The sequence below is a fragment of the Lissotriton helveticus genome, chromosome 5_1 (assembly GCF_964261635.1).
Source record: "Lissotriton helveticus chromosome 5_1, aLisHel1.1, whole genome shotgun sequence".
NCBI lineage: Eukaryota > Metazoa > Chordata > Amphibia > Caudata > Salamandridae > Lissotriton > Lissotriton helveticus.
Genome location: NC_136065.1, coordinates 2,063,299,994 through 2,063,326,522, shown reverse-complemented (window position 1 = coordinate 2,063,326,522; position 26,529 = coordinate 2,063,299,994). Strand labels below are relative to the sequence as shown.

The 26,529-nt window shown below is 48.6% G+C and overlaps 1 protein-coding gene across 13 annotated transcripts in view; it reads right to left on the bottom strand.

Moving 5' to 3' along the window:
* PRRC2A (proline rich coiled-coil 2A) overlaps window positions 1–26,529 on the bottom strand; it is a 1,857,131-nt gene that overhangs the window by 1,417,351 nt on the left and 413,251 nt on the right. For all 13 annotated transcript variants that reach the window (XM_078645954.1, XM_078645958.1, XM_078645955.1 and 10 more), the window contains exon 8: window positions 7,627–7,706. In XM_078645954.1, coding sequence (XP_078502080.1) covers window positions 7,627–7,706 — 80 coding nt within the window. The remainder of the gene's footprint in view (window positions 1–7,626; window positions 7,707–26,529) is intronic.

Below are 26,529 nucleotides of genomic sequence, written 5' to 3'. Positions count from 1 at the left end.
ATATTGTTGTAATCTGCCTACTATATGGTCATACTGTAAATTGTGAGTGCGAGGGCATTGTAGGTATTTATTGTCCTGCAGGTTAGATTTCTAACCCACATTAGAACGGTTAAGGGGTCTTATCCGTTCGTCTTTCCGCATCACATCCCTACCACAAACTTCTCCATACCTTTACGTTCACACTAGGTAGTGCGCCCATTCTTTCTGATAACAAAAAACCCCCACCTGCTGTGTTGTATCATCGAAGATGTTGTCCGGTTCCGGTACCTGTTGCTGCATCTCTTGCCTAGCGGCCCGTCGGATCCGTATTGTTTTCTTCGACCGAAACTGGGCGCAGGCTGGGCAGGTTTCTTCCCTATGGTCTGGGGAAATGCACTTGTTGCATACTGAGTGTTTGTCAGTATATGGGAACTTGGAGTGGCATTGTGGACACCTTTTGAAGGGGTTTCTTTCCATCGACGTTAGGCTCACGTGGCGTCGAAAAGGCCCAACGGCCCGCGTTGACTACAGAGTCGAGATGGAAAGGTGGATCGAGTAGAGAGGTACCGAACGAGAACAAACCCCTCGAAGTCGAAGGCCTTTTGGCCTTTAGATAAGTTTTGTTTCGATTCAGAAGTTGGAGTTTTGGAGTAACATCCGAACCCAATGGCGGAAAAAAACAATCTGAGGATGGAGAAGATGCCCATGCGCACTCTAGTCCAGGGGAGGGGTCACCTATCTCGTGAGACTTCAAAGACTCTTCCAGGACAACAAAGTGCAATCATCCGGACCCGATTGTGAGAAGTTGGCCTGATATATGATGCTCACTAGTTCTAGTGATCACCTTGTATCAGTTCAATCAACCCTTATGGTGATTGGTTGTAAGTCAACCTTATAGACCAGCTATCCTAATGGTAGCATGGACAAAGCAGTCTTAGGCTAAACTCTTTTGGCATGTGAAGCCAGCTGTTTTACCACAATATAACCCCTTGAATACCAGATGAAAGGACACCACACAGGTTATGAAAATAAACAGTCTATTTATTAATAACAACACCTCTGAACTCTTTGTGAGGTCAGAGGGCTAAGCACATGACAAGCTCGTACGAAAATTACGACAAGTTGCACAAAATTACAATGGTGCCCTAGGGGCACGACAAACCATATACTAAGTAAGTGGAATGTGAAAGTCGATAAAAGGAATGGAGCTGTCCAGAGGCTGTAGGATCGATGGGATCACGCTACACTAACTCAAGGTAAGTAATAGGAGGCCCACGGGACGCGTGTGCAGAGTGTGAACTCACACGCGAGATGCGTAACAACGTCTATGGACAGTACAGTTCAAGTTAAAAGGTGAGTACGGACAATCCTGACTCGTTAGGACTAAAACGACTGTGGAACGGGACACTAGGACAGTTAAACTACCCTTGAGCACTGAAATGCTCTCGTTACCTCACCCACGGGCTGCGGGTGCATAGGTGTCAAAGTGTGTCGGGTTCTCGCGTTGAAGTCAATGGAGCCTGAAAGAAAAGATGCTGCAGGCGACCAGGAGGAAGACGTCCGGTGCGATCCAAGGGTGGATCGGTGAAGAAGAGGACCTGAAAGCAGAGGGGACAGTGTTCAAAGTCACTAGCCAGTGACCGGTGTGGGACCAGGAGGGAACCAGGTGCTGTCGTCGCGATCAGGTGAAGAGTGGACGCTTGACTCTGCAGCCACGTGGACCAGGAGGTGTCTTCGACGACCAGGATGGAGGCACGAGCTGTCCCACGCAGGCTCTCGCTGTCGGCGGTGTCGGATCCGGGATTGGACTCAACAGGCCTTGGCAAAGGCAACCCACGCGGTGAGTGGAAAAGACATCTGGTGCGGATTAGGAGAGTCCGGGGTGCCCCTCTTTTGGAAGGGAGCAAGGGCCAGTCTGGAGCAACCAGACCAGCAGCAAAGATTCAAAGGTTCGTCTTCTAGGAGGCCACTAGCCAGCCGGCAAGTGACCAGACAACGCGTCGAGCAGCAACAAAGCAGAAGGGCACCACGCAGATCTCGTGGATGCTGGAGGGCTGATCTTCGGTGCAGGGGCTGCTCGGGGCTGGGGCTTCTCAATCCCCAAAGCACTTAGTCGAGTTTACCTCGGGAGTCGTGCTGGAAGCGAAGTGCAGGTTCGTTCAAGATGGCCGGTCCCAAGTGTCTCGTCGCGCCCACGGGTCTCAGCTTTGCTGTAGAGGTCAGGTGAGGTCGGAGAGGTCTGGGAATCTGGGTCTCTTCGGGCTCTGAAGTCTGGATCCTCGAGGGAAGACGACAAAGTGAAGCCGCTGGACGCTTGATGGTGCCTGCTTGTGCAGGGTGGACACTCCTTGTCCACAAGGGAGATTCTCCAGTCTTCAGTGGAGCAGAACGTCGAAGGCCAGAGTTTCTTCTTGTTGAATAGTTCAGGATAATCTAATTTGGAATGGGACCAGCTCCTACCTTTATTCTACTAAAGGGGGCTGCACTACTGACTAGGTCCCTCCCCTAGGTGGGACCAGGAAGGGGGGTGGCTACACCCCCTATCCTTTGTCCGGTTTCGCGCCAGAGCTGGGGCAGGGATGCCCCAGAAACTGGTTTGAACCGGTGTATGCACAGGACACCTTGTGTGCCCCAGGCATGTCTCATTCCTTTCAGGCCTCCCTACCTCAATACACAAAATCCTGTCTGGGGTGGTGCTAGCACCTCCCAAGGCAGGAATTCCTTTGTCCAAGCCTCCCTCGCTGGAAGGACTCCCAGCAGCAGGAGGTCAGACTTGTGTCTGTGGTGGCGGCATCCATTTTGTGATGCTGAGGCTCGAGTTAACTTTAACCGGGGTTCACAGTTACGTACATGTCGTGTCCCTCTAGAAGGGTGGAATGCTACCCCCGTCGCCAGAATTGGCGAGGGGGTAGTATTCCAAATCTTATGACACCTTACTCGACATGTTTTGATAATGTTATACCAGAGTTAGCATTTAACCGCGAGGTTGATAACGCTATGCCATATACTCTTAAGTGCATTATCATGGAAACAGCTAAAGGACTTGGTTCCGAAAGCTGTAGACAGGCTCAGCTCATGCTAGAGCACCATCTCACATAATTCCAAGCACTCTGCCTTCAGGATTGATAAGGCCTGCCATAGGAGTGACTGATAGGAGGATATGTGCCCATTTTAGGGTTAGATATAGGTATACTATATCTATAGCAAAGGGTGATTACACCACCTTGGCCCAGCTGTCATGCAGCCAGTTGTGTCAGTTTTAGATGGCCAGCCAGGGGTGGCATAATACGTGCTTCATCCCCTGGTAGGCCCTGGGTACACCTATGCCCTGGATACCTAAGGTACACTGTACAGGGACTGATAAGGTGGCCCAGTACCAATTAGATATGTACCTAAGGTACATGGAATCCATTTTAACAGAGAGAGCAGGAAGCCTGGGGTCCTGAATAGCAGGATCCCAGGCCAACTAAGTCAATAAGCATTGGCATAGCCAATAGGTCTCGCCTTTGGGACCTTATAAGTGTTTAGCCATGCAACAGTTGATGTTGTTCCACCAAGGATATTGTGCTGGATAACTAAACACTTATAAGGTCCCAAAGGCGAGACCTATTGGCTATGCAAATGCTTGTTTTAAATGTCGGAGTTAAACACCAATCCTCACGGGTCACATACAGAAAGGCAGAAGAGTGCATGCGTTGTTTAATGTTAAGATAACGTGTCCAACATGTGCAAAAAACAGAGCTACAACAATGAATCTGCAATGGTAAAGCTAAGAGACAGAATTGCAAAAGAACACGTGGCTATATTATAATCACAACTGAAATGCAGAGAGAAAAATGTCGAAAGCAGTGGAAGGGAACAGAACTTTTATCCACTTCACATCAAGGTGAACACTAAAGGAACCCTCCAGTAAGCACAGATTTGCCCCAGTTCTTGCACCGAATGCTGTGGGAATCGCTGGGGTGCTTATAATGGGAATTAGTGTTTGAAGTAAAAGGTTTACCCTTGACATGTTTCTTTATATGTACACATGGCACACACTGGCGAGGTCGCCTGTGATCCTACTCTGCCCCTGGTGTGAAGGTGTTAAGTGTGGCTGCCCCAGCTGGACAGTGCATTCCTTTATTTAGGGCCAGTAACGTACAATTAGCCTCTAGGACAGGGCCAAGCTGCCCACTGCCCCCGCCCCGGCTTCTGTTCTGTCCCTGAGAGGAAGCATGCTCTTTTCTCTTTGCAGCCGCGCTCATGGCCTATATGCTGAGCCTGCAGACCCATGTCCTTTGGCAGGGATCGCCAAATGCTCTCAGAGGTGCAAAGCCACTGGATGAAGCGCCAGGTAACACTGTTTATTTGGGCCGGTGTTTCATTTTATAACCGGACAGGGTCTGTTTGCGGGTCTACATTCCTTAAATCATGTGTAGAAAAATGAAACGCAGACTCGACTGGTACACGACATATGTAATGACATGTATACATGGCAATATCCGGAAGTCATAGACTTAAGAAAAGACGTGTATTACTTTTTAGATAACTTTTTAGCTAAACACGATCAATTTAAATGCACATGCGAGTAGTTATACAGTTTTTTTTTGTTTGAAAACTAGGGTACATAGTTTTGTTTAATTTATTGTGACAAGCCGGCAGCAGGCAGGTTGATGGGTGGATCAACGGGGTGGGGATGCTCGAGAGGGGGGCATTGCGTGTCAGCAGGCTGTTAGCGGTGAGCATTGGAAGCACTATCCAAGGTCTGTGGAAGAGGACCATGGGGAGGGAAGGCATATGGTAGCTCAGAGAAAGACGCAGGGATTTTGCCAATGTGAGGGGACGGGAAGGGAGTGAGGAGGCGGTGTGGGGAAAGCCTGGAGATGCTGAGCATGACGGCCGTCAGCATCCAAGAGGGAGAACAAGGCGGTGTGAATAAAACAGCAGCAATGGTAACCGCAAGATGTGGTAGCATGTTACTAGGGGAGAGCGGCTGGGAAAGCAGTGGGTGCGGAACATGTGCGGAAAGGCTCACGCTGTCTTCGAACAGGAGCGCTGAAAAAAACATGTGACAATAAAAGAACGCAAATCAATGCCAGCATGTTCTAGCGCTGAAAAGAACACCGAAAATGAAAGAACGCAAATCAATGCCAGCATGTTCTAGCGCTGAAAAGTACACCGAAAATAAAAGAACGCAAATTAATGCCAGCATGTTCTAGCGCTGAACACCATAGTCCAAAAGTTCCGTTGAGCGAGCCTGTCACGGTGTACAGTTCTGTGCTCTCGGCGGTAATGGGATAAAGACTCAAGCCTCCGCTGTGTAAGACTCCCTTGTCGCTGTGGGCTCTCTCAGAGGGGTCTCTAAGACTCCAGGGTATAAATGCTGGAACCCACCCAAACAAGGGGAGAAGGAGTGCTTTGGAAAGGGGCCTACTCACGGTGGTCATTATTCGAATATTGGTGTGGCAGATGTCCCCAGTGGCGGCCATCTAAAATGCCTCCTTGTCTATGTCTCACTGGCCTTGGGGAGGGCAGGTATGTGCACTCTAGCCTAGGGAACAGCCACCCCTGATACAGCTCCCGTCCATCTGGCGTTGGGGGGGAAGCAGCTCGGTCATATCTGCGCGTGTGATCCCGGCAAACATCTACAGGTTTGGTAATCCCCATCCTAGGAACTCGGTCATAGAGCTCCTACTCGGTGGACATTGGACCCAATCTCCCACCACGCCTACTCCAGAGGACTGCAACTCATCAATACAATGCTCACGCCCATTCTGAATGCCTCCACCTCTTCCATGACTTTCCAGGATGCTTAGAGACATACAACTGCACTCCCATTGCTGAAAAACCCTCTGCGGATCCTACCACACTCAACCAAGTATAGGCTAATCTCCCTGCTACATTCCCAGCCAATGTCTTAGAGAGAATCCTTATTAGACACCTCACCGAATACCTCAATGACAACCAACTCCTCAACACTCCTCAGTCAGATTCCAGACCCAACCACAGCATGGAAATTGCTCTCACTGCTGCCACTTATGACATCCACATACCTCTGGATAAAGGAGACACAGCGGTCCTCATCCTCTTCGATCACTCAGCAGCATTTGATGCAGTCTCCCACCCTCATCCAACGCCTACACAACACTGAAATCCAATGACATCCGCTCTGATGGATCTACTCCTTCATGACTAGAAGGGCCCAATTAGTCAGTCGGGCACTGTACACCTTGGATTCCTGCAAACTCATCTGAGCCCGACCCTCTTCAACGCATACATGATCCCAGTCATGCAAGCCCTGCTCACAAGCAAGCTGGACTACCGGAACACCATCCATGCCGGGACCAGCAAACATCTCACCAGAAGCCAGCATGCAATTTAGAACGCTGCAGCCAGAATCACACTCAACCTTCCACGCTTCATTCACATTTCATAACAACTGAAGGAGTTTTATTGTGTCCCCATGCGCAAACAAGCACAATTCACACTCCCCAACTGCACTTTCAAGGCACTACTTAACCCTGGCCAAGCATACCTCAACAATCGCGTATGCTTTCACAAAGTTTGCAGACACCTCCACTCTTCTAACCTCCTACTTGCACTAATTCCGCACATACACAAAAACAGTTCCAGCTGTTGAGCCTTCTGCTACATAGTTTATAAAGAGTGGAATTTCCTGCTGCTACACATAAGAGCCGTCACCTCAATTTTTCAATTCCACAAGAAGCTGAAGGCCGGGTTTTGTTAGTAGTCCCACAAGGCCCTAGGTGCGGCTAGACCCAAACTTGCTCAGGCCAGGATACCCTCCCACATGATAGTGCACTCTACAAATCTGCATAACATAACACTTCTCAGCAGGGCTGCTATAGTAATAATGGACAGCACTAGCACTTCTGAACTGGGGTTCTGTAGCAGTAAAGGACAGTACCAGCACTTCTCAGCATGGACGTGTTTCTTTCAGATGTGTTTATTACCAACAATGAAGATCCTATTCTACAGCAACTGCAGTTCCAGACCATTTTGATGTCGATTCTTACCTGAAACACTTCAGTGACTTTTTATTTAAAAAAAAAACAAAAAAAACAATGTTGTTGCTACATAGATCTTTGTACACAAGTCCCTTTATCACTGTTTGCACCTGGGCAAAATTCCCAGCCCTCAATGTTGATGGCTCGTTAGTATCAATGGTTTCTTCAAGACATTACTGTATTTTTTTTTTATCAATGCTAATGTTTGATGACCTGTTCCTCTTGACAGCAATTTGTGAGGTGACATGGTGTCTACTTCAACCCTTTCAATGTTGGTTGCTTCAAGAACATCTGCATGACTTTTGGGGTGCCCGAACAAAAGAGGTGGTCCTTTATTACAGTGGCCAGTTCCTAGCTGGCAACTTATGAAGACAGGCAAAGTTTCATCTTAAATAACGTAAGTAATAGGTATGCATGTTTTTATCAAAGATAAAGTTAAAGGTTTTCCATCTTTTCCAACACAAAATCTATTAATTAGGTACACTGTTACAATGAAAAGTTGGGCTTTTGCTGTGCCCAACATTTTTGCAGGCCCGCATTCTAGCGCCCATGTAATATATTATAATACAAAGTTAATTAAGCAATAATAACATGGTGTAACTTTTATAAAAGCTGAACAGGCTAGGTATGAACTTACTTTTGCCCATCAGGCGTCTGCAACCGGTAGGGTCCCTGCATTCCATACGGAGGGGGAAATGCAAGGTATGGAGGGTACATCTGAAAAACATAAGCATGGACAAGAAGTTTTCACAGACAGTGGTAAGTTAACCTGTTGTCTAGATTGTTCCTACTTTGTCAACATAACAAGAAAACAGAGTGGCTCAAGCTTGAATCTATGTATTTATTGGATAAAAGGATACGGTCAGTTACCCTTTAAGCATCTGTTCGCAAGCTACAAAACATCCAGAGAGCCACCGCAAGACTGGTCCTCAACCTGCCAAGACACTGCCACATCTCCCAGCACCTGCGCAGACTTCACTGGCTGCCAATCGATGCCAGAATCACCTTCAAGATTCTCACCCACGCACACAAGGCACTCCACGATACCGGACCAGCATACCTGAACAGCCGAATGACCCTACGATCGGCCCAGCTCTCCTACACTGTGGTCCCCCGCATCAAAAAGACCATATTGGGAGGCCAATCCTTATCCTTTGTCACTGCCAGAGCATGGAACGCCCTTCCGCTCCATCCTCAGACAGACATCGCTCCCTAAGCCTGTCTATGCGGCTGAATGAAGATCTTATATTTTAACTTCCCTTCGAGAGATCAGCCTGCAAGTCCATTGCGAGTTTTGAAAATGCCCAATTACAAGTTAATTTTAAAATAACATATCATAGCTGAAACTTCTAAATTGGTTAAAAATGCATTCGCTGAGAACAAATTATGCATGGTATGTGATTAATGCATACCAATCTCTGCGTGTTCAGCCGTATCTGAATGTTTTCTTTTCTGCAAAGTTTAAATAAACGTTTAAGATTACGTATGGGAATAAACCTAACAAAGGGGAGCACTCAATCTTGGATCAAGCAGTGGCCGGATTCCAACTGTAGATTTTGAGGCTGGCCACAGGAAACTTGTCCATACAGTATGTGTGTGCCCCAAGCTGATTAATCTTAGACGTTTAGTATTGAGACCTTACTTTACTTTTTGATGAGTGGCGTGAGATCTGCTCGACAGGCCTTAATCGTGTCATTGTCTGGGTGAATCGGTTCCATTACTATGTCAAGTGATAACATTTTTAAAGGCAGCTGAAAAATGTCTCGTATAATATGGCAGATCCCCACTATTTTTGTGGCTCTGGTGACTAACCGTTTAACCGGTTCATATATTTTATCACCTAATAACTTTTGTTGCGAGGGTATTCATTTGAAATGTAACAATAGGTGGGTTAACATCAAAGTAAATTGATACACTTTTATTGTTTTGATATGATGGTCGCTGCAATTATTGCACATTAGCACTTTGAAAGGTAATGGGTGCAAGAAATATATATTAGAAACTTCTTCGCTTTAGTCACTTCTGCACTTTACCATTAGCACTTTGAAATGTAACGTGTAGTGTTTCATAGTGGAAATGAATGTTAATTTGTTAGAATATTTTTCCGTTATATACAAGGAAATAGTATGCAATGCACGCAGTCACTTTAAAATGTAAAAGGTGCAATAATATCCTGTAATTAAGGATGTAAGGTGGTTAGATTTGGGTTTATTGATACGTTTTTAAGTTGAATTTATGGAACAGTTTTTTTTATTACGTGATGAGAAGATGTTTTGTTTGTAATGTAAATGTATTTTTCTTGGAGTTTTAAGATGTTGTGATTGTAATGATTTTAATTAATCAAGCAATAATGATTATATATACTAACATCGCTCCACATCTTCGCGAGAAACCTAAAAACCTCGCTCTTCAACAGACCCCCTCCTAGATGGACTGGAACCTGCACCCCTTTCTCCCCAGCGCCTTGAGACCCTCACGGGTGAGTAGTTGCGCTTAAACTAACACCTGATTGATGAACAAGTTACTTACCTTCGGTAACGATGTATCTGTAAGAAACATTAGTAGTGATAAGATTCCTTACCTTGGAATTACCCCCTAGGCATTGTGTGCTGATGTCAGTTCTGTATACGACTTTCCATGCCAGAAATGCAGATCCATGCAAGATACTGACCACTGGGTGCCTTGAAAGTAGGGCCCTGAAAGGGATGACCTTAACCCTAAAAATCAGTTCACAGAACAGGGAGGATGGGTGGGGCGGTATGGAATCTATCACTACTAACGTTTCTTACAAATATATTGTTACCGAAGGTAAATAACTTGTTCATCAAAAAGAAACACATAGTGATAGATTCCATACCTTAGAATGGATACCACAGCAATACCAACCCCGGAGGTGGGTCTGTGAACCAAGATCACACCAGGAAGTCCCGGAGAACAGAACAGCCAAAGTAGCAGTCTCTCCGGACTTGGCTGTCCAGTCAGTAGTGGTTAGTAAAAGTGTGCAAAGAGGCCCACATAGCTGCCTGACAGATGTCATGTAAGGGGACATCACGTCCCAAAGCCGTAGTGGCAGCAGTCGTCCTGGTGGAATGGGCGCACAGCCCCATGGGAGGCTTTTTTTTAGCCAGAGAATAACAGGCTGTAATACACAAGATGATCCATCGGGAGTTAGTCTGCTTGTGTACGGCCTGCCCTTTCTTGGCGCCAACATAGCCAACAACGAGCTGGTCATCCACCCGGAACTTTTGTGTGCGGTTCAGATAAAATGAGAGCACACGTCTTGGGTCCAGACGGTGGAGCCTTTCTTCCTCTCTGGAAGGATGCGGAGGCAGAAAGAAGGTGTGCAAAGTGAAGTTCTGCCCGATGAGAAAGGCAGTGACAACCTTTGGCAGAAAGGATGGACGTGTTCTGAGCACAACCTTGTCCAGATGGAAAGAAAGAAAAGGAGGTTAACAAGAAAGAGCCTGGAGCACACTCACTTTCCTGGCATTGGTGATGGCAACCAGGAAAGCAGTCTTCAAAGTCAGCAGATGAAGAGGAGAGTTGTTAAGCGGCTCAAAGGGCGCGCACATTAAATATGTCAGAATAAGATTTAAGTCCCACTGTGGCATTACGAAAGGAATAGGTGGGAAAAGATGAGTAATGCCCTTGAAAAATCTATTTACAACAGGGGACTTGAAAAAAGAGGGCTTATCAGGGAGCCTGAGAAAGGCCGAAATAGCAGAAAGATGGCCTTTGATAGTGCCCAGGGCAGAGCCCTGATGGGTCAAGGAAAGAAGGAACAGAAGAACTTCTGAAAGAGGGGCAGAAAGGGGATCCACAGCCTTTGCTGTGCACTATGCCACAAATGTCTTCCACCTGCAGTTGTATACCAACTTAGTGGAGGGCCACCTTGCCGCCAGAATGACATCACAGACTTCAGAAGGCAAGTCAAAAGGAATCAACTGCCGCCGCTCAATCTCCACGCAAAGAGGCGGAGACTGGACAGGTTCAGGTGGAGGACCGTCTCCTGCTGCTGCGACACAAGATCCTCCCGAATAGGCAGTCGGATCGGGAGATCGATCGTCATACTGAGTAACTCGGGATACCAAACTCTTCGAGCCCAGTCTGGTGCCACAAGAATGACTTGGGCCCAGATGCGCCTGATCTTCAGCACTCTGGGCAGTAGTGGTATAAGCGGAAAGACGTACAACAGACTGCAACTTCACTCGCGACGAAAAGCGTCACCTAGCGAGTGCCGTCTAGGAAATTCCAACATGCAGAATTGCTGACATTGCATGTTCTCTTCGGTGGCGAATAGATCTAACCAAGGCTCTCCCCACTGTCAAAAGAGTCCTTGCACAACGTCCGAATGAAATGCCATTTGTGATCCATCATGCACCTACGGATGAGTCCATCTGCCCTGGCATTCAGTGAACCTGCCAGATGTTGAACCACCAGGGAAATGCCCTGCAGTTCCAGCCATGTCCAGAGGCGCAGAGCCTCCTGACAATGTCCACAAGTACCACATGGCGGTGGTGTTGTCTGAACACCTGCACCACTTTCCCTTTGACAGAGGGAAGAAATGCCTTCAGTGCAAGTCTGATCACCCGAAGCTCCAGAAGGTTGATATGGAGCCTGGACCCCACCGGAGACCAGAGGCCTCTGATCTCCACCTCTCCGAAGTGCCCAACTCCCCCCCTCCCACCCCCATCCCAGGAGGGACACGTCCTTCACCACTGTGTGCTCCGTTTGGGAAAGAAGACAGACCCAATGTCGGTTTGTGAGCAACCACTGCAGCTGCTGTGCAGTGCCTTCCGAGATCTGGACATAATCAGACAGGTTCCCGTGATGCCTCACCCACTGGAACTTCAGGTCCCACTGCAGAGCCCCCATATGCCATCTGACATAATTGAGCAGCAGGTTGCAGGAGGCCATGAGGCACAGCAGGCTAAGGGTTATCCTGACCAAAACCCAGGATAGAGGCCGAAAGATCTGAATCATAGCCTGAATATCCTGGGAGAATAGGCCCGAAACTGTCATATCAAGACCCGCTCCGACGAAGGGGAGTTTCTGAGAGGAAATCAGGTGCGACTTCCGCACATTGATTGAGAACCCCAGCAAATACAGGAGGTCGGCCGTAGTCTGGATGTGGGAGACGACTAGCTCCTGTGAGTCCGCCTTCAACAGCCAGTTGTCGAGATAGGGTAAGACTGGAACCCCTGATCTGCGCAGAGGAGCTGCGACCACCGCCATCACTTTCGTGAACACCCATGGGGAGCTGGTAAAGCCAAAGGGGAGCATGGTAAACTGAAAGTGCTCGTGACCTACCATAAACCACAGGCATCGCCGGTGTGCCGGCAAAACTGGAATGTGGGAATATGCGCCCTGCAACTCCAACGCTACCATCCAGTCACCAGGGTTGAGAGCAGACAAGACCTGAGCCAGAGTTAGCATCTTTAACTCCTCCTTCCGGAGGAAGCGACTGACGTCCCTAAGACAGGTCCTTGTCCTTCTTGGGCACCAGAAATAGTGGGAATAAAAAACACTTCTTACTTCTGGCGCAGGAACGTGCTCGATGGCCCTCTTGGCCAAGAGGGCCGCGACTTCCTGTTGAAGAAGTGCCAAATGATCCCCCAACATGCAGTGGTACTGGGGTGAAATGGCTGGAGGAGTAGTCTCGAAGGGGAGGAGGTAGCCCGTTCGGACTATTTGTAAATTCCACATATCTGAAGTGATGGTGAGCCAGTGGGGGAGGTGATGGCGAATCTGCCGCTCACTGGTATTTGATGGGCTGAAAGACCGGACTAGGAAGGGTTTGGGGCAAGGGTGGCCGGGATGAAAGGGGCTGATCCGCCCGCTGGCCCCCTGACCCGCATCTGAGGGTCCCAATTCCACGGCTGCGCGCGGACTGCTGCGGTCTGTGGCTCTGAAGCTAACATGCTGGGGGCACCCCTTCCATGGCCACGAAAGGAGCGAAAAGCAGAAGGCGGAGGAGGGCGAGTGGCCGAAAGCCCCAAGGACTGGCCCATATCCTGCGAGTCCTTAAAACGCTCCAACGCACTATCTGCCTTGTTGACAAAAAGGCAAATGCCATCAAAGGGGATGTCTTTCAGTGTGTTCTGGACATCCCAGAGAAGCCAGTAGTCCTCAGCCAGGCGTGGAGGCGGACGCCACTGTCATGGAAATAGCTCTGCCGAGCGAGTCGGCGGTGTCAAGGCCACATCGTGTTGTGAACTTGGCTGCATCACTCCCCTCAGCAATAGCCTGAGAGAGCACTATCCGCGCCTCCTCCGGACACTGAGGCGGCACCTGCCCCACCGTATCCCACACAGTGGGAATAACGGCTCAAGAGGCATGCGGTGTTTAAAGACTGTAGCCCTGAACTGGCGGAAGAAAAAAAAATGTCTTCAAAAATTGTTCCAGTCTCTTGGATTCCATGTCCGGGGGTGCAGTAGGGAAAGCGCTCTTGGACAACCAAGCTCTCAGGGGTGGGGTGCTAGGAGAGGAAAACTGAGTCACCCGGGGCCGGGCGATGGTGTCGGGCCATATTCCTATCCACAGGAGTCCCAGTGTTTAGCCTGGACCAGGTAATCAAAAGAATGTCAGAAAGTGCCAAATTAAAGGGCAGCAGTGGCTCCGCAGAGGTAGCTGCCGGCTGAAGCACTTCTGTCAGGGGGTTAGTCCTGATGGCCACTGTAGGGAGTTGGAGGGCCTCTGCCGCCCTACACAACACCAATGAATAACTTGCACCTGGAGCCGGAGCCGCCAACAGTGAAGTGCAAGGGACCCCAGTCAGGCCTGCGGGGCCGGAAGGCGCACAGGCGGGGCCCAATGGCCCAAAGGGACGATCCATGGCTGACAGAAATTCCTGCAGCTGGTCCGGAGTCGCCGACTGACCCGGGAACGGCAGGTAGGCAGACTGCTATACCGCACGATCGGCCGGAGAAGCGGGGGAGGCACCTCCCACACCCTTAGCCGCGTGACGGTCGAGGGGAAGTCATCGAGCGATGACGCTTCTTCAACTTCGTCTTACCTGACTGAGTGCGAAGACTTCGATTCCGACGAACGATGGTGATGGCTCGGTGACCGGTCCCTTGACCTCCCACGAGACCAGGACCTTAAGCAGCGAGCGTGGAGCCGAACGCCGGACTTCAAGCAACTTTCAGGATCACTCCCGCAAAGTCTTAGGCGCCATGGCCTGGCAGTCGAGGTACGACTTGTGGTCGTTGTTGTGCCCCAGGCAGTAGAGACACACGCGGTGCGGGTCCGTCACGGACATCATCCGATGACATTCCCGCAAGACTTGAAACCAGGCATCTCTACGATACCAGGAGTCGATTGACTCAAAAAAGCAGAGACAAAAAGCCTCAAAAAACTGTCAAAAATGACTGGGAGTACCACTCTCTCCAGACCTGCGCTTGTTGGCGCGGAAAAAGAAAGAACTGACGTCAGCGTGCGAGGGAGGTGTCTAAGTAGCTGCCGCGATGTCTTCTCTGCGACCACGACACCAAAGACGGACGGAAGGAGCCACACAACGCCAACTTCTGACGAGCAGGGGTACTGCTGACGAAAACTTTCCGGATCCAGTTTGTCGCCTGTGGGTAATTCTAAGGTAAGGAATCCATCACTATGTGTTTCTTTCAGATTGATTGATTCGTAGCATGTACTGCTTAAATATCTAGGGTTGTGCTCGTTCCACAAAGTTTTTTGCGTTACACAATGCCCTGCAACTCCGGCCTTATTTGTTAACCCGCATTTGTACAGACTCAATTGTTGCTGTTTTTCAGACAGTGGGTGGGTGTTAGTGGACACAGGTGAGTGACTAGGGGTATGGATAGCATGCAGATACAGTGTATAACGAGTAAATATTGAAGAATAAAAGATATCTGCGATCAACACTGTTTACCGGGGAGATGAGTGGGCAATATGAATCTACAGCACTACACACTAATAACAGATGCTTTCACAGTAAATAACATTTTACCTTCAAAGTATGTGTGGTTCTGGATAAGCGCAGCATAGACAAAGCAGTACTCCCTTAACCCGTTGGCTGCTTCCGCTTTTTTGCGGCAGTACGGCCGTTTTCAAAAAAGGGCGCTGTCGCGTCAGCCATTGGCCGACAGCAGCACCAGCAAGGTAGTGCAGCCAACGGGTTAAAGAAGCAGTCAGTTACTGGAGGATGCAGATGTCTAAAATAAAATTGTAAAATACTCTAGGCTTTACTTCAGCCAGCTGACGGGCAAGGATATCCACACAGTTACGTGAGGGTATGTTGGGTTGACCATGTAACTGCCTTACAAATATCCGCTATGGGAATGTTTCATAATAAAGCCATTGTTGCTATAGGAAGTACCCCTTTTGGCATGGTTACTCACCACTTTTTGAGTAACTCTGATGCATCTTTGAGACCGCTGGGTTCCTGCTAACAAGGCTCCAAGTGCCTGTGTTCTTTCCCAAACCTATACAATTGTTTCCACAATTGGCACACTTCTGGCTCATACACAAGTCCCTTGTAAAAAGGTACTAGAGTGACCAAGGGCCTTGTGACAGGAGAGGGGCTTCAAGGGCTGCAGCATGTATTGTGCCACCCTAAGGGACCCCTCACCAAGCAGGCATAATGCTACAGCAGTCTGCAGGTTTTGGTGCAGATAAAAGTGAAGAATCAAACTGGCACACATACCTGTGTGCCAGGACTAACAGCACTGAATATGTAAGTCACCCCTACAGCAGGCCTTACAGCCCAAGGCAGAGTGCACTATATTTCATGTGAGATATGCCCCTATAGTGTCTAGGTCCATTCTTAGATATAAGCGCTCAATGACTCCAATAATGAGTACATGGACTGTGAGCTTGTCACTACAAGTTCCACAACTCCATGATGGCTTCAATCAATTCCAAGAATTTTGGTACGAAACACCTCACCTTAATAAACCCACACTTATACAAGGGTTGGATTTACAAAATGCACTCAAGAGGCACCATAGAGATGCCCCCTGAAATCCAAACAACTCGCAAGTGTGTGCCTGACTGATCCCAAACAGACTGTCCCCTTTAGACATGCTTCTGACTATCTGAGGTGGGAGACTTTCACTATCTTTGGTTAGAAACAAAGCCTGCTCTGGGTGGAGGTGCTTCACACCTACCCCAAGCAGAAACAGCATAGAACGGTGGTGGGCTTCAAAGGCTTCCCGTCCATTGTTAAGCTGACTAGGGCCTCTCCAGCTAAGACTCACCCACAGAATCCAGATGGCTCTGCGATTTTGCACAACTCTGTTCCAGAAGCCCACGGCCCAAGTTTGAGTGGACCAACACCACAAGGAGGTATATCCAGCGATCCCGACCTGGGATCTGGTGACCCCCACCCTCCCTCAAGAAGACACCTGTAGCCTCAACATGAAGGTTATACTGATAATTCAACCGACTGATTGATGTGAAAGGCCGATACTACTTTAGGTAGATATTTGGGGTTAGTACGAAGAACCACTGTCTCTGTGAAGTTGGAAAAAAGGTTCCTCTATGGTTAGTGCCTGTAGTTCACCCACTCTCCTCAGTGAAGTGATTGCAATGAGGAAAGCAGTTTTCCAAGAGAGAAATTGTGGCTCACATTTATGCATGTGTTCAAAATGTGGGCTCATTAACCTTGCGAGGACTATGTTAAGATTCCATATCGGGGCTGGCAGTCGCGGTGGTATGACGAGTCCTTCCATGAAAGTTTTAATTATGGGCAATCTGAAAAGCGATACATTTTGCCTATTCTCTAGGTACGTCGCTATTGCAGCATGATGTAGTCTGATACAAGTGTAAGCCAATACTGACTGCTGCAAGTGTAACAAGTAATACATGATGTTTTGTATCAAAGCATTAAAAGGATTGATGTTGTTAATGCAATAGTTAACAAAACTTTTCCATTTAGCTATGTAACGGGCTATTGTAGTAGGCCTTCTGGCCTCCTGGATGACCATACAGTCTGGTGGAAGATTTAGATAACCAAACTAGGACTTCAGGAGCCAGATCACGAGGTTCAGTTGTTTTGAATCTGGGTGTCTGATTTCTCCATGGCTCAGTGTGAGGAGACTGGATTTGAGGTGCAGCTTTTGATGTGGAACTAGTGACAGCTTGAACAGGGTTGTGAACCAGGATTGACGGGCCCATGTGGGAGCTACCAGGATCAGTGTGAGGGATGTTTGCCTAAGCTTCCGAACCACTCACGGAATGAGTGGAAGAGGTGGAAAAGCATATGCAAATATCCCTGACCAATTCATCCATAGTGCATTGCCTTTGGAGAGCGGATGCGGGTACCTGGAAGAAAAGTTTGGTCATTTTGTGTTCTGGTGTGTGGCAAATGGATCTATCTGACCCACTCCCCAACTTTGAAAGTATGGGAGGAGAACCTGAGGGTGAAGTTCCAATTCGTGTATTTGCTCTCTCTGTCTGCTGAGATCAGCAATCTGACTGTCCACTCCAAGAAGGTGTTCTGCTAGGAGGTAGATTATGTGGTGAATGGCCCATCTCCAAATGTCCTGGGTCAATTGTGGTAGTTGGAGAGTGTGTGTCCCTCCTTGTTTTTGTATGCAATACAAAGTTGTCATGTTGTTGGTACGAACTAGGACAGCTTTGGTGAGTTTGAAATGTTTTGAGCGCTAGAAAGACCGCTAGCAGCTCTAGATGGTTGATGTGGAGCGATTTTTGCTGTTGGCTCCACAGGCCTTGCAATGTGTGGTGCTGCAGGTGAGTCCGCCAGCCAGTGAGTGATGTGTCCACTGTTAGCATGGTCTGTGGAACTGGGTCTATGAAGGGCCATTCTTTTGATAAATGTTGTGCGTTCCACTACTGCAGAGAGCGATGAGTATGGTTTCTTACCAACATTAGGTCGGTTAAAAGACCCTGTGATTGTAGATGGGATTTTATCACATTAACTGTGAACCCCAGTTGATATAGTAATGTAGTGTTCTGGGAGTGTGTTGGAGGGGAAGACATGAATGTGTTGTCTTCTGAGGTGAGCAGCGACTACTGCCAGACACTTTGTGAAGAACCTGACAGCAGTGGTGATTCCGAACAGGAGTACCCTGAACTGGTAATGTTGTCCTGCTACCACAAATCTGAGAAATTTGCGATGAGCTGGATGTATTGGAATATGAAAATAGGCGTCCTTTAAGTCTAGAGTAGACAGGAAGTTGCCCTGTTGCAGAAGTGGTAGCACCTGTTGAAGTGTTACCATGTGTGAGAAGTTGGCCTGATATGCAGTGCTCACTATTCTAGTGATCACTATGTATCAGTCCAAACAACCCTTATTGATGATTGGTTGTAAGTCAACCTTATAGACCAGCTATCCTAGTAGCATGGATACGAGCAGTCTAAGGCTAAGACTCTAGAGGGCGTGTTAAGCCAGCTGTTTTACCATCACATTACCCCTTGAACACCAAGTGAAAGGACACCACACAAGTTGTTATGAAAATAAACAGATATTTATTTATAACAAGACTACCCTGAACTCTTTATGAGTCAGGGAGCGAAGCACATAACAAAACTCTTAAGAAAATACTTTAAGTCGCACAATTTACACAAATGCCCTAGGGGCACGAAAAACCATATACACAAGAAGTGGAATGCGAAGTTACTAGCAGGTAAGTAATACTTTTCTAGACTGTAGAAACGCTAGGTCTACAATGCTGAACCCTTAGATTAGAAGCAGGAGGCCTAGGGACGCCATGTGCAGAGTGGGAACTCTCACGCGTAATGCGGGAACAAGTCTATGGATACTAGCAATCACAAAGTTACTGTTCTCGGGCGAACCCGACTAGGTGGGTCGAAAACAAGAGTGGATCCGAACACTTAGGGTGTTGGACTATGCTGGAGCACCGGAGTACTCAGTTTACCTAGCCCAGGGGCTGCGGCTGCATAGGGTTCAAGTTGCGTCGGAAACCCTCGTTGAAGATCCAGGAGCCTGAAGAAAGAAGTTGCTGGCAGGCGGCCAGTGAAGAAGTTCGTGGTGATCCAAGCCTGGATCAGGGAAGAAGAAGACCTGTAAGCAGAGGGGACCAAGTTCTGAATCACTAGCCAGTGATTTAGGTGGGCACCAGGATGGCACCGGACGAAGTCACCTCCGCCAGGTGAGTGGGCGCTACTGGGCTCTGCAGTCTCTCGGACCAGGAGGCGTTGTCGGCGACCAGGATGGAGGTGCGAGCTGTCCCACGATGGTCTCTGCTGTCGACGTCGCTGGACCCAGGATTGGGGCAACAAGTCTTGGCAAATGCAAGGCCCACGCGGTGGACCTAAAATGGCGTCTTGAGTGGACCAGGAGGGTCCAGGGTGCTTCTCTGAAGGAGGGAAGCAAGGGCCAGTCTGGAGCAACCAGACCAGCGGTGTTTGTCGTTATGGAGCGTCGTGAGGGGGCCACTAGCCAACGGGCAAGTGACCTGGACAACGCGGTGAGCAGCAAAGAGCAGAAGGGCCCCACGCAGATCTCGTGGATTCAGGGGGGCTGAACTTCGGTGCTGGAGCTGCTCAGGGTCGGGGCTTCTCTTACCCCAAAGCACTCAGTCGAGGGTCACTCGGTGGTCGTGCTGGACAAGCGTCGTGCAGTTCTGAAGATGGCCGGTCCCTCGAGGTCTCGTCGCACCCACGGATCACAGCTGGGCTGATGATGTAGGTTGAGGTCAGAGGTGCCAGGGAAGCCGGTTCTCGTCGTGCTGGAGCAGTCTTGATCCGGAGGAGAGACTGGCAACAAACCGCGATGCTTGGTTGGTGCCTGCTGCTGCAGGGTGACTACTCCTTAGTCACAAGGGAGAAATCTTGAGAAGAGTCTTGAGTTCTTCGTGTAGAAGGTCGGTTCAGGATTCAAAGATTGATCTAATTTGGAAGGGGGCCAGTTCCTACCTTTATCCTGAAAAAGGGGGCTGGCACGCGACTAAGTCCTGCCCTATGGGTGGGACTAGGAGGGGGGTGGTTACACCCCTCTCCTTTGGCGGGCTTTTCCCCAGCTCAGGGGCTGGAGTGCCCCTGGAACTGGTTCCAGCGGGCCTATGCATAGTGAGCACCGGGGTGCCACTTGCAGTCACCTTCCTCTAAAGCCCTGCCTACCTAGAATACACAAAATCCTGTCTGGGACGGTGCTGGCACCGCCCCTGGCAGGAAACCCTTTGTCCTTGCCTCCTGCTCTGGGAGGACTCCCAGCAGCAGGAGGGCAGACTTGTGTCTCGGTGGCAGCATCCATCTTGTGGAGCTGAGGCTATGTCTGACTTTAACCGGGGTTACAGGTTACATACATGTCGTGTCCCTCTAGAAGGGTGGAATGCTAACCCCGTCGCCAGAATTGGCGAGGGGTTAGTATTCCAATTCGTATGACACCTTACTCGACATGTTTTGATAAAGCGATACCAGAGTTGGCATATAACCGCGAGGATTATAATGCACTTAAGAGTATATGGTATGCGTTATCATGGAACAGCTATTAGGACTTTGTTCCGCAAGCTGCAAACGGGCTCAGCTCATGCCAGAGCACCATTTCACCTTATTCCACGCACTCTGCCTTCAGGATTGTTAAGGCCTGCCATAGGAGTGACTGATAGGAATATAGGTGTCCATTTTTAGGGTTAGATATAGGAATACTATATCTAAAGCAAGGGGTGTTTACACCACCTTGCCCCAGCTGTCGTGCAGCCAGATGTGTCAGATTTGGATGGCCAGCCAGGGGTGGCATAATACATGCTGCAGCCCCTGGTAGGCCCTGGGTACACCTATGCCCTGGGTACCCAAGGTACACTGTACAGGGACTGATAAGGTGACTCAGTATCCAATTAGATATGTACCTAAGGTACATGGAATCCATTTTACAGAGAGAGCAGTTGGCCTGGGGTCCTGAATAGTAGGGCCCCAGGTCAACTAAGTCAGAAAACCAGCAAAACACCAGGCATAAAGTTGGGGGCAACCATAGTCAGGGATCTACCTTCCTACACCATGTGAAAATGGTCTGACTGTATGTAAAGATTTAGCTCTTCGAGGTCCACGATTGGTCTGAGAGAACTGTCTTTTTTGGGTATGAGAAAGTGAAAGGAGTATACACCAGACCTGTGGTATTGCAGAGGTATGGGCTCTATAGCCCCTTTTAGAAGGAGAGACTGATCCTCTTGATTGAGGTGTAAGTGATCTGGCGGAAAGTTTGGAGGATTGTTGGTCAACACCAGGCAATAACCAGAATGGATAATCTTAATATTCATTTGTCTGTACTTATGGACTGCCAACAGGTAGAAAATGTGAAAGATGGCCCCCAACAGCTGTTAAATGGTCTGGGGGAAGTGTAGGGGAGTCACTGTTTGGTGGGGGGAGTGGGGGGTGAGGGGCACGTGTATTCAAACCTCTACCTTTGCCGTTGTTGCCTGTGTAAGACCACCCCTTCCTCTGAAGTAACCCTTAGAGCCAGGGGGTTGATTGGTGCCTTTATACGTGCTGGCGGTAGTGTCTGAGGAGGTATTCTTAGATCATCCGTGGTACAAGGAGCACCAAAAAAAACCCTGGTGTTAATTGAAGGGCTCCCTAGGATTTAGTCACTTCTGTGTCTGCCTTCATTTTTTCTGGTAAAGAATCTACCACAGGGCCAACGCGGTGTTCCTTATCGAATGGTGTATTCAGGATAGAAGTTGGAACCTCTGGTTTGAATCCTGAAATACGTAGCGAGGCATGCCTTCTGAAAAATACATTGGTGTTTACAACTCTAGCAGCAGTGTATGCATTATCTAGTGCGCAAATGATTGAAATAATTGAAATAAGCTGTCCCTCCCACACTAGGTCTTGCGCTTTGGAGTTGTGTTCATCATGTAGAAATTAGAGCAAGTGCTCCATCTCATCCCAATGCGCCCTGTCGAGCCCTAGCTAACAGAGATTGTGCGTTGGAGCTGTGCCAAACGTTTGCAGCCTGGGAGCCTACCTTTTTCCCCGAAGCGTCAATCAGCTTAGATTCTTTATCTGGGGGTGGATCATCTCCTGTTTTGTGCGAATTGGTCCTTTTGCGTGCGTTGAAAACCACTAGGGAATCCAAAGGCAATTACCCCTTTATATATGTTGGATTAGATGGTGCCAGCTTATACTTCTTATCTACCCTAGGGGTGAGGATACGGGTTACAGACGGGGTCGAAATGAGTTATCCAGTATTGGTATCTTTCATAGATTCAAATGCTTGAATCATTCCCTGCCGAAGTGGGAGTCCCACGGTAATATAAATAAAGCAGTAATTAAAAACTCTCATAGGCTATGAGGAGGCAACCATGCATTTAATAGCCTATCTACCTCATTTTGTAAAAAAGGACCAAAGTTAAACACAACCAATTAGCAACCAGCACCCTCTAGTACATTCCCAAGAGAGGCTGAGATCCGCACATTTTCCAGCACAAGTGAGAACAGTAATACTGTAGGGCCAGAGCAGCCTCTCCGGGGAAGAGGGTGGGTTGCAGGTGAATCTAGGAAAGATACCAATACTAGATAACTGCAGTTACAGGTAACTCACTTCTTATCCAGTATTGGGGTATCTTTCATAGATTCACATGCTTGAATCAGAATAGTAAGCAGTTACATGCATTTAGTATGCACTTCTAGTGGATGATGGGTAGTGCCAATAATACTTCCAAATGTATTCATAAAAAGGTATGCTTTTTGAAAGTGTTGGTTCAGAGTAAACGCACATTACAGGCATTGAAATGTGCAATAAATCTCTTTTGTCTTCTACACACAAGTATATAAATTTCAAATTTACAGAACACCATTTTTTTTTCTATTGATGTTGATAATAAAACCGAAATCTTCAACTTAAAGAGGCTTTACTTATTGAAATAGGTTACGTAGTACTGCCTGTCCCACGGCTGTGTCAGCCCTCTGCGCCGACTCCAGGCAGTAATACTGTGTGAATGTATGCGTTGTTTTCCATGTTGCAGCTCTGCATATTTTTTCCAGTGGCACAACAGCAAACATGGCAATCGAAGTAGAGACTGCCCGAGTGGAGTGTGCTTTTACTGCCCTTGACAACGGTTTGCCAGCTTTATCGTGGCAAAATTAAATTGTGGTTGCTATCCATCTTGTAATAGTAGTTTTAGAAACGGCAGTGCATTGACGATCTTGCCCGTGTAGGAGAGTAGGGTCTGCAATCCTATGATCACCCAGATTTTTGCTTTTTGCTTCACTGGTTTACGATTTTCCCTGGCTGTGGGCCTGCTAATCAGACCCACAGCCTAGCTGTTCTCTCTATTCCAAATTGTACCCAGGTACTGAATTGGCACTAGGCCCTCTCTTGTGTCCCTGTACCCAGGGCAGAGGTGTACCCAGAGGTCTCCCAGGGGCTGCAGCATGTATTATGCCACCCCTGGCTGACTAACTAAAACAGACACAACTGGCTGCTTGACAGCTGGGGCAAGGTGGTGTACACACCCTTTGCTTTAGATATAGTATTCCTATATCTAACCCTAAAATGGACACATATATTCCTATCAGTCACTCCTATGGCAGGCCTTATCAATCCTGAAGGCAGAGTGCTTGGAATAATGTGAGATGGTGCTCTGGCATGAGCTGAGCCCGTTTGCAGCTTGCGGAACCAAGTCCTAATAGCTGTTCCATGATAATGCATACCATATACTCTTAAGTGCATTATAATCTTCGCGGTTATATGCCAACTCTGGTATCGCTTTATCAAAACATGTCGAGTAAGGTGTCATACGAATTGGAATACTTACCCCTCGCCAATTCTGGCGACGGGGTTAGCATTCCACCCTTCTAGAGGGACACGACATGTATGTAGCTGTAACCCCGGTTAAAGTTAACTCAAGCCTCAGCTCCACAAAATGGATGCTGCCACCGAGACACAAGTCTGCCCTCCTGCTGCTGGGAGTCCTTCCAGCAACAGAGGCCTGGACAAAGGGTTTCCTGTCAGGGGCGGTGCCAGCACCATCCCAGACAGGATTTTGTGTATCCCAGGTAGGCAGGGCTTTAGAGGAAGGTGACTGCAAGTGGCACCCCGGTGCTCACTGTGCATAGGCCGGCTTGAACCAGTTCCAGGGGCACTCCAGCCCCTGAGCTGGGGAAAAGCCCGCCAAAGGAGAGGGGTGTAACCACCCCCCTTCTAGCCCCACCCATAGGGCAGGACTTAGTCGCGTGCCAGCCCCCTTTCCCAGGATAAAGGTAGGAGCAGGCCCCCTTCCAAATCAGATCATCTTTGAATCCTGAAACTACTTTACACGAAAGGAACTCAAGACTTCTTCCTAAGATTTCTCCCTTGTGACTAAGGAGTAGTCACCCTGCAGCAGCAGGCACCATCCAAGCATCGCGGTCTGCTGTAAGTCTCTCCTCCGGACCAAGACTGCCCAGCTCGACGAGAACCGGCTTCCCTGGCACCTCTGATCTCTACCCGCATCATCAGCCCAGCTGAGATTCGTGGGTGTGACGAGACCTCGAGGGACCGGCCATCTTCAAGACTGCACGACGCTTGTCCAGCACGACCACCGAGTGACCCTCGACTGAGTGCTTTGGGGTAAGAGAAGCCCCGACCCTGAGCAGCTCCAGCACCGAAGTTCAGCCCCCTTGCATCCACGAGATCTGCGTGGGGCCCTTCTGCTCTTTGCTGCTCACCGCGTTGTCCAGGTCACTTGCACGTTAGCTAGTGACCCTCCAGACGACGTCCTACGTTTGTTTCACCGCTGGTCTAGCTCCTCTGGACTGGCCCTTGTCTCCTCTTGAAGGGGAACTTCCTAGGACCCTCCTGGTCCACCCAAGACGCCATTTTGTGTCACCGCGTGGGCTTGCCTTAGCCAAGGTTTGTTGCCTCCTTCACCGGATCCAGCAGCAGACATCCGACGTGGGACAGCTCGCAGACCTCCAGCCTGGTCGACATCAGTGCCCTGGTCCGTGCAGCAGCAGAATCCAGTGTCACCTCTTCACCTGGCTGAGTGACCTCGTCTGGTGCCATCCTGGTGCCCACCTAATCACTGGCTAGTGATTCAGAACTTGGTCCCCTCTGCTCACAGGTACTCTTCTTCAACTGATCCAGTCCTTGGATCAGCCCAGAACATCTTCACTGGTCGCCTGCCAGCAACTTTTACTTCAGGCTCCTGGTTCATCAACAAAGAAATCCGACGACACTTGAACCCTATGCAGCCGCAGCCCCTGGGCTAGGTAAACCGAGTACCCCGGTGCTCCAGCGTAGACCAACTCTCTAAGTGTCTAGATCCACTTTCGTTTTTGACCTACCTAGTCGGGTTCGCCCGAGAACACTAACCTTTGCATTTACTAGGATCCATAGACTTTGTCCCGCATTACGCGTGAGAGTTCCCACTCTACACACGACGTCCCTAGGCCTCCTGCTTCTAATCTAAGGGTTCAGCATTGTAGGCCTAGCGTTTCTAAAGTCCATGAGAGTAATACTTACCTGCTAGTAATTTCGCATTCCACTTGTATAGTATATGGTTTTTCGTGCCCCTCGGGCATTTGTGTAATTTGTGCGACTTAAAGTATTTTCGTAAGAGTTTTGTATTGTGCTTAGCTCCCTGACTCAAAGAGTTCAGGGTAGTCTTGTTATAAATAAATATCTGTTTATTTTCATAACAACTTGTGTGGTGTCCTTTCACTTGGTGTTCAAGGGGTAAATGTGATGGTAAAACAGCTGGCTTAACACGCCCTCTAGAGTTTAGCCTAAAGACTGCACGTGTCCATGCTACTAGGGTAGCTAGTCTATCAAGTTGACTTACAACCAAACATCAATAAGGGTTGTTTGGACTGATACATTATATATCAGGCCAACTTCTCACATTGGTGAGCAGCGGTTGGAATTTGAGCTTGCTGTTGTTTTACCACACATATCCTAAGAATATCATTTGAAAGATCACATAAGTACTAAGGTACATATAACTTAGCTTAGAATACTCTGAGTTCTACTGAACCAGCTGTTGTAGCTCCTAGGGCTTAGCACACCCTAAACTACAACTCTTAGCAAGGGATCAGTAGGCAAACAAATAGTGTAGGTAAGTGCACCACTTACACCTCACTAGAAAAGCATGTCTACCCATGGAGAGTCTACAGAGACTCCCCTAGTGGTTGATGACCCTCCACAGGTCAAATCAAGATATGCAGCTCTCAGTTTCCAGGAGATGAGACAAGTGTGTACCTCCAGGAAACTGAAACAGGGGTCTAACCCCACCATTCCCTTTCTGATAGGTCTCTTAGAGACATATGATGCTAAGAAAGCTTCTCATACAGATGGGAATATGCCAGCCTTAGAGGGTACCCTTGGTGATCCAGACCTCCTTGACACTGAAAATGCAGTTGAGGAGGAGGAAGAAGAAGAGGAACTCTCTGGGGATGAGGCAGACAACAGGTCTGAGTTAGTCAGCAGACTTACTAGGGCCAACTTAGACCTACTTAGGGAAGGATCTGGGGGACCCCCAGTACGGACCCTAATAAGGCCTAAACTTGGAGTTAGAAGGGATAGATCTCATTCTAGGGACTCCAATAGATCTCTGCACTCTAATGCCTCTTCTTAGAGGAGAAGGATTTCTCCCCAGAGGAGATTTACTTCCCCTCAGAG